Source organism: Spermophilus citellus, assembly GCF_964194105.1.
Source record: "Spermophilus citellus genome assembly, chromosome: 15".
Taxonomy (NCBI): domain Eukaryota; kingdom Metazoa; phylum Chordata; class Mammalia; order Rodentia; family Sciuridae; genus Spermophilus; species Spermophilus citellus.
Genome location: NC_138195.1, coordinates 46463055 through 46480828, shown reverse-complemented (window position 1 = coordinate 46480828; position 17774 = coordinate 46463055). Strand labels below are relative to the sequence as shown.

Sequence of the window (17774 nt, the reverse complement as noted above, 5' to 3'; positions counted from 1 at the left end):
CAAATTATCCACACTGGCCACTCTTCTCCTTTGCTTCCCTATTCCATTCTTATTAGAGCCTATTTTTCTGAAGGCAGTGGTATATACAGCTATCTTAATGACCTGTGAGCTGCATGAGGGGCTACAGCCATGCCACATACCTACCTCTCTAGCTTTAACACCGACAACAGTAGTGCCTGATACATAAGTGACACACATGCACATGTGTGTGTGCATACATGATAAATGAGTATTTAAAGAGAACTAGTCATGGAAAAAAATGTGAGAGAAAAGAGAGCTACTGACACAATCAAGACTTTATTACTGTCTCATAAGAAAGTTATTTGAAGAGGAGTCTTACCTGGCGTGTCATTACAAAATATGCATACATTGCCATGGCACTTCCATAAGTGATAAAGTAGGTGACTGGCTCCATGATGTCCCAGGAATATTCCCACCAGGTGAGCCGGGCCAAAATGCCAAACTGTGTGGCCATGTAGGCAAGGCCACCCCATAGCACCAAAGTGGTCCTCTTCTCAGCTTTTCTGCTAATTTCAATTCGTACCTGTTGGTAAACATGCTCAGTTGTAAGTCATCTGACATGGAACCAATTTAAAAGTCTTTTATAAACTATTCTATGCCTGCTAAAGAAAAAAGGCTTATAATCAAGACACAAGTTAGACTCAATTCTAGTAAAATCGCAACTATAGTTTTCACTGAATAAAATATCTTACAGGGACAACTAAGATTTTGTATTTTATTTAAATTTCATCCTAGAAATAAGTGAAAATATAGGGGTGAGCTTCAACAGCTCTTCATCCAGCTATAGGATTATCTTCTTTGAAAGAGTAAAATGAAAACATATCAAATGGTCTCTCACTCTTGTGTATAAGGTTTAACATCTTATCGGTTTTAACTCAAGTGCTATACTAGGGGCAGAAAAGTAGGGTACATCAGAACATGGAGTCTGGATTCAAGTGGGTGGATTCAGGGCACTGATCTGCAAAACACCACTAACTTTATTATAGAGTCATTCTGAGGATTAAATAAGGGAATTCGAGTAATTAGTACAATTCATGGCATATGCTAAACATTTGTAAGAAATTAGAAAAAGCACAATATTATAAGCGTTTATTCTCTTCCTTATCAATGAAAATAGTCACAGGCCATACAACATTTCAGGGATGGACCACATGCATGATGGTGGTCCCACAAGGAAATAATGGAGCTGAACAATTCCCATCCTCTAGTGACAGCATCACTGCTGTGACGCCACAGCACAGTGTGTTACTTAGGTATGTGTGTGATGCTGGTGTAAACAAGCCTACTGCCCTGTTAGTTGTATAAAGTATAGCAATACAATCATGTATTGTGCACACCTGATGATAATAATTCACTGTTACCAGTAGGTTTATGTATTTACTAGATTATATTTTTTATAATCATTATTTTAGAGCCATTCCTCCTACTTACAAATAATTCTACAGTTACATTAGCAGTAGCCTCACACATCTCATGCTCATTCTGCATGAAGAGGCCATGTTGAGTGGGTGACTAGACCATCCAGGTCTGAGTAAGGACACTCTAACAAGGTCTCACAATGAAATCACCTAGAGAGACATTTATTCCTATCACTAAATAAACCATGACTGTACTTACATCATCATAAAAAATTAAGGGTAATGTGGTCCTTGAACATTCTAAAAAGTATTAAGAAAAATCAGTCATAATCCTACTACTCTATTAGCATTACTTCTGATTGTGAATATGGATATATATATTGTGTATAGCTATATGCATAACACATTTAAAAATTAGATCAGAGTATAAACATTAGTTTAGAATTTACTTTCCATAGCATATCATTCATGTTTATCATTAATATTTTCTGTAGCAAATTAGATTTACATAATCATTTTAAGAGCTGTATAATATTCCTTACAATATTCATTCATAATTTGGCTAAAATCATTATCCACTATACTAAGAAATTATTGCAATCTTTGTTTCAAAGATGGTAAATCTGATTAAAGGCAGTGCACTGAGACCTCAGAGCTCTAAGTCCATTATCGAGGCTCCAAATTATTCCCATTCCTTTCTTAGATTTGATATGGACTTTTAAGGTTCAGCCTTGTAAACTAATGGGCTAATTTGACAGATAATGACTCAATTACAGGAAACTCAGAAGAAAAAACGAACACATGTGTGTATTTGTAGGTGAAAAGTCTGATATTTCGATGGTCACCTTTTCCAGGGGAGCCAGCTGCTCTTTGAGGTTTTCTAATCTCTCGATAAGCTCCCTCTCCTTGTTTAGCTGGTGCTGCTCAATGCACAGTGTGGTGTAGAGCTGTTGGACCAGCGTCTTCACGTCATTCAGCGTTGCTGCGTTTTCATGGCTTAAGAGGTCTGAAAGAAAGGGGTTAAGTTTCCTTTAAAAATGTACGCCTTAGAAATGACAAGGGGGCTGGGTTGGGGCTCAGTGGTAGAGTGCCTGCCTAGCATGTGTGAGGCACTGGGTTGGACTGTCAGCACCACATAGAAGTAAATAAATCAAATAAAGGTATGTGTCCATCTACAACTAAAAAAATTAAAAACATGACAAGATTACAAGGAAGATTCATCCATTATAGATGTCCTACCTTCAGTGTTAAACTGAAGGAAAGTAACAGTTATTTTTAAACAATGAATATTTTTAAACAAATCTAGAAAGTAAATTCATATTTAGGTAACTCAAATGTTTTGAAAGTGCTATTTACCATTATTCTTTTTTAAAAATTTATAACAGTGGAATGCATTACAATTCTTATCATACATATTATACATACAGACAGACATACTTATTATACAATTAAATTCCTAGAGCACAATTTTTCATATCTCGGGTTGTATACAAAGTATACTGACACTGATTCATGTCTTCATACATGTACTTTGGATAATAATGACCATCACATTCCACCATCATTTCTAACCCCATGTCCCCTCCCTTCCCCTCACCATTATTCTTAGAAGCCTAGATACTACAAATGTGCCTACAGTTAATGACAATATTAAGAAAAATAATGCCAATAATAATAATCTTCAGGATGGCAAATGTAGCTCAGTGGTAGAGTACTAGTGTGAGGCCCTGGGTTGATCTCCAGCACCACAAATAATAAAATTCATTAGATAAGGCAAAATTAAAACAAATGTTAAAAACTAGTAGATAGGGAGTTTTTGTTTGTTTGTTTTGGGCACCAGGGACTGAAGTCAGGGGCACCTGACCACTGAGCCACATCCCCAGCCCTATTTTGTATTTCATTTCATTTAGAGATAGGGTCCCACTGAGTTGCTTAGTGCTTCGCTGTTGCTGAGGCTGGCTTTGAACTCGCCTTGAGATTCTCCTGCCTCAGTCTCCGGAGCTGCTGGGATTACAGGCATGTGCCACCACACCCAGCAAAAATTAATAGAGAGGTTTTGGATCAATCTGATGATCATGCTTATTAAAATGCTGATCTATCGTCAGGTGCGACAGTGTACACACCTGTAATCCCAGCTGCTTGGGAGGCTGAGCAAGAGGATTGCAAGTTTGAGGCCAGCCTGAACTACTTATGGAGACTATCTGAAAAATAAAATACAAAAGTTCTGAGGATGCAACTCAGTGGTAGAATGCTTGCATAGCATGCACAAGGTCCTGGGATCAGTCCTGGGTACCTTTCCACAAATATACAAAGGCTGATCTATAATTTATCTGTAATCTTGCCATTTTAATTGATTTTTTCCTTTAGAAATTTCTGAGAAAATTATACAGTATTTCAAATTAGCAAATACAAAGGTAAAAATGAAAATAATTTCACCCTAATAACCCTAACCCCCAGGCTTCTTCCTCTTGCCACATTAACTTTTACACATTCCTGTTGAAAAGGACAGAGACAGGTGTATGGGCCTCATATCTAAAGGGCATGAAGTTATAAGAATAACTGAAAGAGCAAAGGATTAAATTCCTTGATTCAATATTCTCTACTGTGAGTAGTATGTATTTTCAGAAATCTAAAAGTTATGTTTTCAAAATCTAATAAAAACTCAATCTAAACTATCAAATATATTTTTAAAAAAGTGCCAAATACAAAGTTTTTGTTTAAGAATCTTATTAGCTTTAAATGTGATGTTTTGTTAGCCATAGCATAAGGTCAGCCCTCTTCTAAGCCACAGTCAGAATTAACCATATATTTCAAATATTCTTCAGGGATGTCCTTTAGGACACTTATCACATAAATTCAATTAATGAGAAAATCTGAAAAAGGGGAGAAAATTCAACTAGAGAAGAGCTGATGTGGTAAAATGGGATAAAGCACTTAGTACAGCAACTTTCGTGCTTCAATTAATGTATGTTGAACTAACAGGAACAGACAAAAGCAAGAAGTTGCAGAGGTCACCTAAGTTAACACGGTCTTCTTCATACCACAGTTGCAGTTCACATTTACATATGACTTGAACTTTCCAAAGTCACTAGAAGAGGAAATTATCCAGAATGTTGGTGGGAAGTGGTGGAGTCCGTGTTTACTGATTCCCAGACCTGGAACTGAGTTACAGTGCTTTTATTATACTTTCTATACAGATATTTGTATTTCTCCCACTGCTTAGTTCCCTGTCAAAAAAAACACTTCCTGAAGGAGGTGTAAATTACCTATGGTGAACAAAACCCTTTCACAAATATTTTCCCATGTTATCCTCCAGATGACAGCTTGAGTAAGCTTGATGCCCATGATAGATAGAAGAATGAGGAATGTGAATCCTAGAAAGATTAAGAAACCTTTTGTACTGATCTCCTCACTACAGAGGGGAAAGAAATAAAAATCTAAAAAGTCTAGTAATGATATTCACAGAGCACCTGGAGCAGGTGGGAAAAGATCTGGCTGGTGTGCAGTGTCTTTCCTACTCTCTGCCCCTTCTTTCCATTTTAACTTTTAGTGCTATGATCACACTGTATCTGCTTAGAAATCTAAGAGAAGAAAGGAGGGAGAGAAGAAGGAACCCAATGAAACAAACTCTCTCTTCTCCTTTTCCTAGTGAAGCATGGTATGTGAAAAATGCCCAGATAGTTAGGAACAACCATTAACTGAGGATCTGTAAAATATGAAATCAGCTTTGGCATTTGTGTCACAAGGAAAGCTAAGTTTGTTAGACTATCATTTACTGAAGACTTCTTAGTTTAAAAATTAATTCTTTCATAGTTCTACTATATGGGAAATTTATTTTTTTCCTGTCATTTTTTTCTTTGGTTTCTGGGTATATGTTATAATCAGAAAGTTCTTTCTCACTCCAAGATTGTGAAAAAAATTTTTCTCTTTTGATTCTTTCAGTGCCTTTAATAATTTTCTTCTTTAAAATTTAAGCTTTTGATCCATATACTCTTTGACATAGGACTTCTAGAGATAACAGATTTATTTTCTCATGTATGCATGCATATACTTCCTCTCATAAATTCAAAGTTATGTGATGCTGTTTATAGACTGTAGCAAAACATGAAAACAACACAAAAATTTGTCAGTAAATTATGAAATACGAAGTTAAATGAAAGGTGATGTTCATACAATGTACAACATGGCAACTGTGAAAAACTATGAAGAATTCTTTATGTACTGGTATGTTAAGACCTTTATGATCTACCATTAGATGAGAAAATAGTTTATTGTTTCTTGTATTTATTTATTTTGTGTGTTTGTGTGATATTGGGGATACAACCCGGGCCCTTACACATGCTAAGTACCCTATCACTGAGCTACACCCCAGTCTTATTTTGTTGTTGTTGTTGTTCTTATTTTGAGACAGGATCTCACCAATTTGCCCTGGCTGGCCTTGAACTTGCAATCCCCTTGTCTCAGGATCATGGGATTATAAGGATGTACCACTAAGTCTTGCAGTTTAATGGTTTTTAAACATGGTAAATCTACTAAATTGGTATTATGTTTCCTGCAGTATCCTTCCCTGTATTGTCCTAAATCAGGGTTAACCACAAGAGAAATTCAGGGGAGATTGGAAGGTGAAAGTGAAATAGAGCCTGAAGGGTGTTTAGTAGTGAGACAGATACACAGGTGTCTGCAGATATCAGCTGTGCCTGTTCTCCTCTCTTCTGTATCCATCTCTTTTTTTCAACTGTTACTTCTGTTGATTAGCAGCAAAACAGGGCCACACTGAAAGGCAAACTTCTAAAGATGTCCTGTTCAATATGGTAGCCACTAGCCACATTTGCTATTTATTAATTTATTATTTATTTTATTTTTTTGGTATCCGGGATTGGACCCAGGGGCACTTAACCCCTGAGCCACATCCCCAGCCCTTTTCCATATTTTATTTAGAGACAGGGTCTCACTGAGTTACTTAGGGCCTTGCTAAGTTGCTGAGGCTGGGTTTGAACTTGTGATCCTCTCTGCCTCCAGAGCCGCTGGGATTACAGGCATGCGCCACCACACCTGGTTATTTATTTTTAACTTATTATTTATCTTAAATTGACAACTAATAATTATGTACATATATTTGTCACATACTTTTTTGGAAATATGTATACATTTTGGAATGGCTAAATTGAGCTAACATACTTTTTTGTGGCTTTCTTTTGTTTGTTTGTTTTTTTTTTGTGGTGAAAACACAAAATATACTCTGAGCAGTTTTGGAGAATACAGTGTTGCTAACTGTAGTCACCTTGTTGTATAGCAGATGTCCTAACTCATTCCTCCGAACTGAAATTTTGTATTTTTTTTTAATATTTAGTTTTTAGTTTTAGGTGGATACAATATCTTCATTTTACATTTACATGGTGCTGAGGATCGAACCCAGTGCCTCAGGCATGCTAGACGGGTACTCTACCACTGAGCCACAACCCTAGCCCCTGAAATTTTGTATTCTTTGACTGACATTTCCCCAACCTGTTACATGTTGCTATCTAAATTAATTAAGATTAAATAAAAATTCAGTTCCTTAGTTACATTAGCCATATTATAAGGGTTCAGTGGCTAAATGTGACTGAGGGACAATGCAGAAATGAAACATTTCCAACATCACAGAAAGTTCTACTTGATAACACTGAAGAATTTCTCTTTCTGTGCTCCAACAGTTCTACCCTAAAAATGGGATGGGCCTGGATTTCCAGGTTCCCTGTCACGTTTTGATTTGCCCACATGTGCCACTGCTTCAAAATTATTGGCCTTCTCTGACTGTCCAAGTTCCTCTTTTCCTTTCCAACTTCTACTTCTTCATCTTCATCTGCAATTGTACAAGGTCTTACTCCCAGATTAAATCTTTTATTCCATAATAATCATGTAGTTTTGTTTTTCCAATTGAACCCTGACTGATACAGTATGTATGGTATGTTACTATTTGCATAAAAAGAGAAAAACTTGCATTTGTATTTGCCTATAAATGCATACAGTGTCCTGGCAGGAGACTTAAGAAACCAAGAACAGTGCTTTATGATGCAGAGGAAAATGGGTAGTTGGGGAATGGAAATGAGAAGGTGACTTTTCCCCAAACTCCTTTTAGACTTTGGGAGTTGAATCTTATAAGTATATTATCTATTCTAAACAAATAAAAAAAATTAATGTATAACAGCAATACTTTCTAATAGCAATGAAAAAAGAGAAAATAATAAACCACATGATAGTTCACAGATGTTCAATTTGAGGCCTGGCTGAATATACAGTTAGTTGTTATCTTTCTGATTATGCATCAGTAAAGTGCTGGCAGACTCAAGAGTTTATGCTTTATTTTGTCAGGTTTTCTTGACAGGAAAAAAATGGTTCCAAGGTACTGTCATAGTGGAGGAGAATAATAATCACAAATCCTTGGCTCTGAAAAATCTGCCCACATACTTAGAGATGAAGTTATAGAAAAAGGGAAAATAAATCTGAAAACAGCTTAACAATAGCACTCTGGATGATTAGTGTTATACTTCACTAAAAGGCAATTAGATGTTTATTAATGTTACTGTACAGGCTATTGATTCCAGGATAATTAAGGTACAGAAAGACAGGGGAGACATGCTGATATAATGGGCGCTGAAATTTTTTTTTTCAGCCACAAACGTGGTTTGGGAAGGATTTTGGATATTTGGGCTCTAATGAGGCAATCATTATTGTTGGTATTTGGTTTGTCTACTCAACTTCTTTGCTTAAATAATTTATATCATTAAGAGAGAAACAAGGTCTTCAATATACTCTGGATGGATAAATAGGAGAAGGGAGTTAGTGGTACCAATCAGACTGATTCTCCTTAGCACAAAAAGTATGTTTTCTAATGTAGAAAGCCCTGGGTTAATTCTTGTTCTCTCTCTCTCTCTTTCTCTCTCTCACACACACACACATTCTATCCTCTAGTGATATACGATATGTTCTCTCTTTTTCTAAGAATAGGAGAGAGGTAGTTAATTATTACTTTGGCATAGACTGGGTGAAGGGCTTTTTGTGATCCTTTCTAGAATCTTTCTTCCATTTTAGGTTTAATTAAATTTTGAAACCATCTAAATGAGATAGGTTACTCCTCTCGTCCTGCAGTGGTTAGAGAGGAATCCAGTTAAATACAGCTCTGATTACTAAAAGAAGGTTATGGAGGGCTGGGGTTGTGGCTCCGTGGTACAGTGCTCACCTAGCATATGCAGGGAGCTGGGTTCAATCATCAGCACCACATAAAAAAATAAATAAATAAAGGTATTGTGTCCAACTACAATTAAAATAAAATATATAAAAAAGAATATCATGGAGCTGCTAGCCTTACTGTTGTGATATGTTTCCTTGTTCCAACTTTGGTCAGGCTATCAACACTTAAGGATCCACAACACCTACAAACTTCCAATCTCACATAATCATGGAATGTTGCTATATTAAACTCTATATGAATAAGCCTTTGGCCTCAGTGCCTTGTATAAGTATGTGAAATTATAGTTTATATGACACTCATGGGGTATTTTTAGTTCCAAGATTCCCATCAACAGGGAAAAAAACAAATGAGAGAATGGGGGGGGGGAGGGGGAGAGAGAGAGAGAGAGAGAGAGAGAGAGAGAGAGAGAGAGAGAGAAATGAATGCTGGGTAAGATGGCACACACTATAGTCCCAGGGAGGCCTGGGAGGCTGAGGCAGGAGAATCGTAAATTCAAAGCCAATCTCAGCTACTTGGCAAAACCCATGTATATAAAATCCCTAGTATTAATCTTCAATATCTGACACTCAAAGCCTTTATACTGCCTTCAATTTCTTTCCTCCATTTAGCCTTCTCTAAAGAGTTACAATGTGGTAAGGGGAACCTACTTACTCATCAGAATAGACTGCATCCTTCCTAAATACAGAAATTCACACTGTTCTCTTACTTTAATGCACTCAGTTGAAAGAGATCGGTGGTGCCTCAGACACCAGCAGCACCTCCCTCAATAAGAGACAGGAATGTGGTATGTGGTAAGTAAAATTAAAACTTGTTTTGCACTATTAAGTTTTTTTTTCTTTACTGTAGTTTAAAAATCAGGGAAAACAAAATGGGGACTTAAACAATATTATTTGAGTGCCTATGAGAGATCTCTCATAGGCTAAAAGCAGAGTTAAGAGCATTTTGATGTATGAATTTAAATGTTGAAAAAATTTTTAAAGTTGGCTGGGGATGTAGCTCAGTGGTAGAGTGCTTGCCTAACATGTACAAGGCCCTGGGTTGGATCCCCAGCAATGCAAAAATAAGTAAATAAAAAATAGCATACATAAATAAAGAGTCTTTTAAAATTCTACAAGAATATTGCTACTGATGCCACCAAATTTTACCCTTCAATTTGTAATTTTTCATGTAAATTACAGACTTTTAACCCTTGCAAACCTCAGACCTTAAACTACTTCTACAGAAGAGGTTTCTGAGATACAAAGAAAGAGCTGTTAGGGCTGCCAACACCAGTAAATAAAATATAAATAATTCCCTGATTATTTTCTTTCTTCCTTTTTTTTTTTTTTTTTTTGGTACCAGGGATTAACTCAGGGGTGCGTGACCACTTAGCCACATCCCCATATTTTGTATTTTATTTAGAGACAGGGTCTCACTGAGTTGCTTAGCCTCACTTTTGCTGAGGATGGCTTTGAACTTGCCTCAGGATCCTCCTGCCTCAGCTTCCCCAGCTTCTGAAATTACATGTGTGTGCTACTGCACCTGCCCCATTTTAATTTCCTACCTTAGCTTTCCTTATTTGTCCTGGAAATAGCCTGTCAAACAAACAAACAAACAAACAAAAAAACAAAAACAAAAACAAAACAACAATAAAACAAAACAAAAAACCCAAAACATTCATTTTTGTTTGAAAAATACAATATTAAACAAAAGTTAGTCAGTCATAGTTCAAAATACCTTCAGTTTGTGACAACATAACATGTGGAAGCTTATATCTTAATTTTTCTTTCTTTTTTTTAAAAAGAGAGAGTGAGAGAGGAGAGAGAGAGAGAGAGAGAGAATTTTTTTTTAATATTTATTTTTTAGTTCTCGGCGGACACAACATCTTTCTTTGTATGTGGTGCTGAGGATCGAACCCGGGCCGCACGCATGCCAGGCGAGCGCGCTACCGCTTGAGCCACATCCCCAGCCCTTAATTTTTCTTATTGTTACACTTTACACAGGAATTATCAGTCAACTTTTAAAATGTTAGCAATACAAAAGAAAATCTAAACAGAATGAATTCTTTAGGCCTGTACTTCTGTTATTTTAGAGAATTTCTAGGAATAAAGAAAAATAACACATAAGCATAGTTGACAGCTAGCGGTCCCTGGTCTACATGTTCAGTTATTCCAACTTAAAATCTGATTCAATAAAGTCTTTTTTAAAAAATATGTTTTAGTTGTTGATTGATCTTTATTTTTATTTATTTGTATGTGGTGCTGAGAATTGAACCTGGTGCCTCACACATGCTAGGCAAGCAGCAATCTAACACTGAGCCACAACTCCAGCCCTCAATAAGATCTTATTATTTAGTTACCATCCAGTTACCATCACAACCAACTGAACAAAGAAGAGAATGTGGCCTCTCAACAACCAAATGTTACTACAGTTAACCTGTTTTGTTCCCTAATGTGGAAGGACCCCCTGAGCTGATGGGGAATACAAGTAACAGAATCAAGAAGAACTGAGAGAAGAGACAGATCACCTCTGTTTGATTGGGCATCAGAGGAAGAAAGAATAGAGTCATCAAGATGTCATGGAGGAGCTGACAGTGATAATTTTGACATGAGAAAATAAGGAGTGAGGAAGTGGGAGGAAAAGGCATCTTATGCAAAGGAAGCGTGAGCAAACAGAGATGGCAAAGAATGGAGCACAGTTTAGAAAACAGCGAAGGAATCCAGAATGAGGAAAGGCAGGGAAAGAGAGAGGGAGGGAAAGAGAACCACTAGACTATAGAGGTATTTAAAACTTAGGCCTTCAGTTGGAACTTTTTCTATTTGGGCTCACATGATCCTCTTGTCTCAGCCTCCTGAATGCTGGGATTACAGGCGTGTGCCACTAGGTCTGGCTAGATCCAATTATTAAAAGCAGGTTCAAAAGCAGGAAGCTGATGGAAGGAGCAATGTGCAAGGGGTATCAACAGCAGTAGGAATTGACAATGAATATCAAGGACAAAGAGAGAAGTGATCCAAAAAGATACAACTCAAAATGATATTTCAGAGGGTTATTTAATATCCATACTGTGCAGAGTCATATTGGAGCTAAGAATGAAAATAAAAATGGTAATATTGACTCTTTTAAATTTTTGTATTTTTTTTTTTGCACTAACTTTGTTTTTGCTTTTCAAGTAGGAAATGGTGCATGCCTATAGTTCCATGGGAGGTTGAGCAGGATGATTGCTTGAGGCCAGCCTGGGCAACACAGAGAGACCCTCTGAGAGGGTCTCAAAATAGAAAATAAAAAACAGATAGAGATGTGGCTCAGTGGTTAAGTGCCCCTAGGTTCAATCCTTGGTACTAAAATAAAAACAAACTCTCCCTCCCCCCAAAATCCCCCAAACAAACAAACAAAAGGAAGAAATGAAAAGAAAAAAAGGGGATTAAAATGTTATTTATCTTGATTACATTAATTATATTGATTATTAAATACCAAAGATGGTGTTCTCTTAAAATTTGTACCTTAGGTGAGCACCTTACTTTTTTCACATAAAAGCATACATATTTCAAAAGTTTCTAATGACCACTATTGTAAAGAGGGTTCTCACTTAGGATTTTTTTATTTTGTGTTGGTGCAAAAATGATATGCATTCAGTAGGAGCCACAGTCTGAACCTTGACCTTTTCCTGGGCTAGTGATGTGCAGCACGATGTACTCTGTGATGCTGGGTGGCAGCAGCAGTGAACTGCATTTCCCTGTCAGCCACGTGGCATAAGACTAAATAACCCACATCTGCAGTGTGTTATATTGTTGTTTTATGGATACTGTGTTTGGGGTTTTTGCATCCCATCATGTCTAAAACACCCATCTGTGAGTGCACATGAGATTATCAACATTATAAAGCGGGTTTTGTGTTAGACAGCTGTGTCCAATTGTGGGCTAATGTACATATTGTAGGCAAGTTTAAGGTAGACTAGGTTAAATTGTGATATCCAGTTGATAGGTGTATTAAAAGCATTTTCAATTTACAGTATTTTAAATTCTGATAGGTTTATAAACCCCATTATAGACCAAGGAGCATCTGTACAATAATTGACTTTCAGACTAAAGATTAAGGCACTTAAAAATAAATAAATGAAACAGATGTTATATCAAATGGGAATTTTTAATGCCTTATTTCATATTCTTTTCAAGACAACAGAGTTCAGTGCAGTGGTGCATGTCTATAATCTTAGCTACTGGGGAGGATGGGGCAAGGAGGATGGCCAAGTTCTAGATCAGCCTGGGCTTACCAAGACTCTGCCACAAAAGAAGAATAAAAAGGGCTTGCGTTGTAGCTTAGTGATAAAGTGCTTGCCTAGTATGCCTAAGGCCCCTGGGCTCAATTCCTACTAACACCAAAAAAAAAAAAAAATTAAAAAAAAAAAAGAAAAGAAAGAGAGAGATTAATGCCAGTTACAATGTTTAAGAGAACATGGAAGCACATAAAATAAAGTTCTTCCCCAACACCCTTCCTGCTTTATGAATGCTACTTTTTTTGTTTTTTTTACCTCTTTTTGGTGGTCGCACATGATATGTTAAGTCATTAATGACCAGTTTAAAGTCATCAAGGAGGAGGAGGTCTATTCCTGTTGAGGCAGCAACTCGAACACCATCTGTGAAAATTTGAAATTAAATTTGTCATATGCCCATAATTATTCAAGAATGGTCAGGAAAAAGCAATCCTCAAAGCAGGTTTTTAAAATTATCTCTTCTCTTGTTAATCTTCTGCTTCACACCCCAGCTCTATGGTCAAAGTTTAGATTGTCTGAAGCTCTTTGTTCATAGGTCTCAAAAGTGATTTAACAAAACATTTTTCTTGCAACTATATTAACACGTGAAATAATTTCTGATTATATATTTTAGATGTCAGTTGGAAATCTAGGGTCACTGAGAAAGCTAAATGGACTTCTTACATTTGTCTATGATGGAAGCTGGCTAAGTTAATTTTTAAAAAAGCCAATGTTTTCTAGCATATGGTGCTTTTCTGTATACTCAAGATTCGTTGCTAATTAATTCAGCAGGGATGGATGATAGGGTGAGCCAAGTACACCAAGTTGGTCTATTAATTACATTACTAGATCAGTTGGGCATATATTTAAAATACTTAAAACAGAAATGTGGCAGTTGTTAATAACTGAGCAGGTAAAAGGTAAATAGGTACTTACTATATTAGTTTTTCAAATTTTCTGTAGGTTTTGAATTTTTCAAAAGAAAAAAATTTAAGGCACTTAAAATAATTAATTAAACATGTTATATATCAAATGGGAATTTTTAGTGACATTTTATATTCTTTTCAAATTATATACTCTATTTATGTGAAAAAACATAAGAAGATCTAAAAAGAAGATCTAATATTTCTCCAGAGATGAGGGCTCAACTATTAGAAAAATTTATTCAATGCCTAAGGTACTGAGAAAGATCTCCATAACATAAAATGTGATTTGACTGCCCATCCTTGCCATTGGCATTATGTGTGAGTTGCTTTAGAATGAGACTCCCTGTGCATATACATTTGCTAAAACTGAATAATTATACCCTGAGAACTACTGGGAGAAAAATTGGTCTCTTCTGGCACTTGCTAAGCAAAAAGCTTTCTAATATTAACAGTATGATATTCTTTTGCAGTGACCTGTGTCTGTATGTCTAGAAATAGTTTGGGGAGAGATGAGAGCCTGTGAAAATTAAAAACGAAGGTGACTATACCTGGAGAATAGATCGCAACTCTGTCAATTCCCCGATCCTCTTCTTGCAGTTGCCGTAAAAACACACCAACGGAGTCTGAGATAGGTTTGAGTGTGAACTGGCAGCGTTCACGCCGGGATGGTAGCCTTACAGATATCACTGGTAACCCATTTTGATAAACCACTGTCACATCTGAATGGAAAAGATACACAAATATATGATAACTAAATTTTTTAATAAGTTAAAGCCATATTACTAGTATTTTTTTCACATGGAGTCTATTATTATTAGTGTGGCTTAAAATGTTTTCAGAGAGTGTTTATGACTATGCCCTTTAGCTTTTAGTTGTAGGTTGGTCAGGGAACTGGCTACGGAAGATCAAAGAGACCTAAGGAATTTATTTTTTGGATATTAAAAAAACAAAGAAATAAAGAAAATCAGGCATGGAATTGTCTTCTGGGTGTCAAATAGAGGCATTCTCAGGAATAAGAGGTAGAGTTCTTGGCACTGGTGAATATAAGTCCTGGTTCCATTAACATTTTAAAAAGTAGCCAGGGACTGCAGGGCCAGACTACACAGCCCATTAAGAGGTGGCTCTTGGATTCCAGGGCTTTAAAAAATCACTAGGGAACAATATCTTCTTAAAATACATTAATAAATTAGGCTCATGCTCAAGGAGTAAACTCATTATTTAGAATACAATGTTATTCCAAAGCACCTAAGAAGCATTCTCTTATACAATATTAACATATGATATAACCAAAACTAATTCCTTTCATGTCCTTTGGACCATCATCCTGAGTTTAGCCAGAAGCCATAACTCAACTATTTGGGATTTTATAACAAAAAGTTATGAAGGAAAATATTACAAGCTATAGAATTAAAGGGATCTTCTATAATTGAATGGCAAAAATTTCTTATTTCCTTGTTTTTTGCCCTTAGTAGCCTTGATTTAGAGTCTTACTCCATAAAATGAATGTCAAAATAATATCCTTTCAGAATACTTTTCAAATGAATTTTTAAAATAAAGTTTTAAACCAGAAAATTTCACACAAGCAACTAAACACTTAAAATTGTTGTTGGCATGAAGAAGAAGAGGAGGAGGAGGAGGAGGAGGAGGAGGAGGGGAGGGGAGGGGAGGAGGGGGGAGGGAGAGGAGAGGGGGGAGAGGGATGGAGGGAGGGAGGGGGGAGGGAGGAAGAGGGATGGAGGAAGGGGGAGGGAGGGAGGGGAGGAGGGGGAGGGGGGAGGGAGAGGAGGAGGGGGGAGGGGGAGGGATGGAGGGAGGGAGGGGGGAGGGAGGAAGAGGGATGGAGGAAGGGGGAGGGAGGGAGGGGAGGAGGGGGAGGGGGGAGGGAGAGAAGAGAAGGGAGGAGAGGGGAGGGGGGAAGGAGGAAGAGGAAGAGAAGCTTTGGAGTCAAATTTAGGGTTGAATCTTGGCTCTGTATCTTTGGGGGTTTGTGTAACTTCTCTGAGCCTCACATTTGCACATATAAAATGGGTTTAATCACTAAGTCACTGAGCCATTGTGAGAAATAAGTAAAACAGCACACCATCTGATACATAAGTGATAATGTTTCTTTATTTTCTCCTTTTAAGAATTAAAAGCTGCATTCCACCATGCATCCAAGGATTCATACCCCTTAAAATTAAACAGTTTGGAGAAAGGTGAGAGTAATTGGTCTGGAGATTCCAAAAGCATCAAACTTTCCATAGTTGTCATTTACATTTTATTTCCTTGCCCATTCTAATAATGTATAAGACTTACAATGAATACAAAAACGTCACATTAGAACATTTCATGATTTGAATTAAAAAAATAACTCTTAGAGCTTGCAAATAACGAAATACATTTTTCTTCTTCTTCTTTTTTTGGTGGTACTGGGGATTGGACCCAGGGCCTCGTACATGCTAGGCAAGCGCTCTACCAATCCAACTACACCTCCAGCCCTAAAACATTAGACTCTTAATATATTTTAAGTGGACATTTGATGAGTTTTGAAACAAGAATTAAGATAAAGAATGTTTCTATTATTCTCCCAAATTTCCTGAGTTAATTCCAGTAAATGACCTGATTTTTGTTACCACAGATTATGTTTGATTTTTTTTAAAGATGGACACAATATCTTTATTTATTTTATTTATTTTTATGTGGTGCTGAGGGTAGAACCCAGTGCCTCACACGTGTGAGGCAAGCGCTCTACCGCTGAGCCACAACCCCAGCCCCTTATGTTTGATTTTATAGTATTTTATGTTAATAGAATCACACAGCATGTAACCTTTTGTACTGGGTTTCTTTCCCTTAACATGATTATGCCATTTGTTGATGTTGTATGTAAATATAGCTCATTCGTTTGTGAGTAGCCTATCTATATAGAGATATCACAATTCTTTTTTTTTTTTAAATATTTATTTATTTATTTTTTTAGTTCTCGGCGGACACAACATCTTTGTTGGTATGTGGTGCTGAGGATCGAACCCGGGCCGCACGCATGCCAGGCGAGCGCGCTACCGCTTGAGCCACATTCCCAGCCGATATCACAATTCTTTATCCATTCACATGTTGATGGACATTTAGTTGTTTTAGTCTTTGGTTACTATAAATGAAGCTTTTATGATTGTTTGCTTAGAAGTCTCTGTGTGGATATTTTCTTGGTATGGTTGGCCCTCTGTATCTGTGGCAGAATCATATGTGTATCAAAAATATTTAAAAAAAAAACTGCCTTCACTGAACATGTACCCACTTTTTTCCTTGTCATTATTTAATAAACAGTACTGTATATAACAACTGTTTACACAGCATTTTCTTTGTGTAGGCATTGAGTAATCTGGAGATGATTTGAAGTATAAAAGAGGAGATGTGTAGGTAACATGCAAGTACCACACCTTGCTATAAAAAGGAATTGTGTATCTGTAGATTTTGGTATCTCAGTGTCTTCCTGAAAAAAATCCTCTGCAGGACAGAAAAAGGACTTTTACCATCCTTTTACTTTTAACCTATCCATGTCTTTAAATTCAAAGTGGGTTTCCTGTCTAAAGCATATGGGTTTTGCTATTTTATCCAAACTGACAATCTGACTTTTAATTAAATTATGTATATGGGGCTGGGGCTGTGGCTCATCGGTAAAGAGCTCACCTGACATGTGCGAGGTGCTGGATTCGATCCTCAGCACCACAAAAAAAAAAAAAAATAAATAAATAAATAAATAAAATAAAAGTATTGTATTCAACTATAACTAAAAAAAATTTTAAAAATTATATATAAAATTTGCATTCAATATAATTGTCAGTATGGCTAAGTATACCATCTTGCTGCATACTTCTTATTTGACTTAACTGTTTTTCCATTTTCCTCTGTTCTTTCTTACCCTTTCTTAAAGATAAACTGAATATTGTTTATAATTATGTTAATCTCTACCGTTAGCTTTTAATTATACCTTCTTGGGTTCCTGGGTTGCTTTTTTTTTAAAGGGTTACTGTCAA

General features: G+C 36.6%; 1 protein-coding gene across 1 annotated transcript in view; it reads right to left on the bottom strand.

The window, feature by feature from the left end:
* The window catches only part of MCU (mitochondrial calcium uniporter), a 180543-nt gene that overhangs the window by 9750 nt on the left and 153019 nt on the right, over positions 1-17774 (bottom strand). The window contains exons 3-6 of the mRNA XM_081267038.1: positions 14313-14483; positions 13118-13222; positions 2225-2385; positions 341-544 (exon numbers count right to left, since the gene is read on the bottom strand). Of these exons, the coding sequence (XP_081123164.1) occupies positions 341-544; positions 2225-2385; positions 13118-13222; positions 14313-14483 (641 nt within the window). The remainder of the gene's footprint in view (positions 1-340; positions 545-2224; positions 2386-13117; positions 13223-14312; positions 14484-17774) is intronic.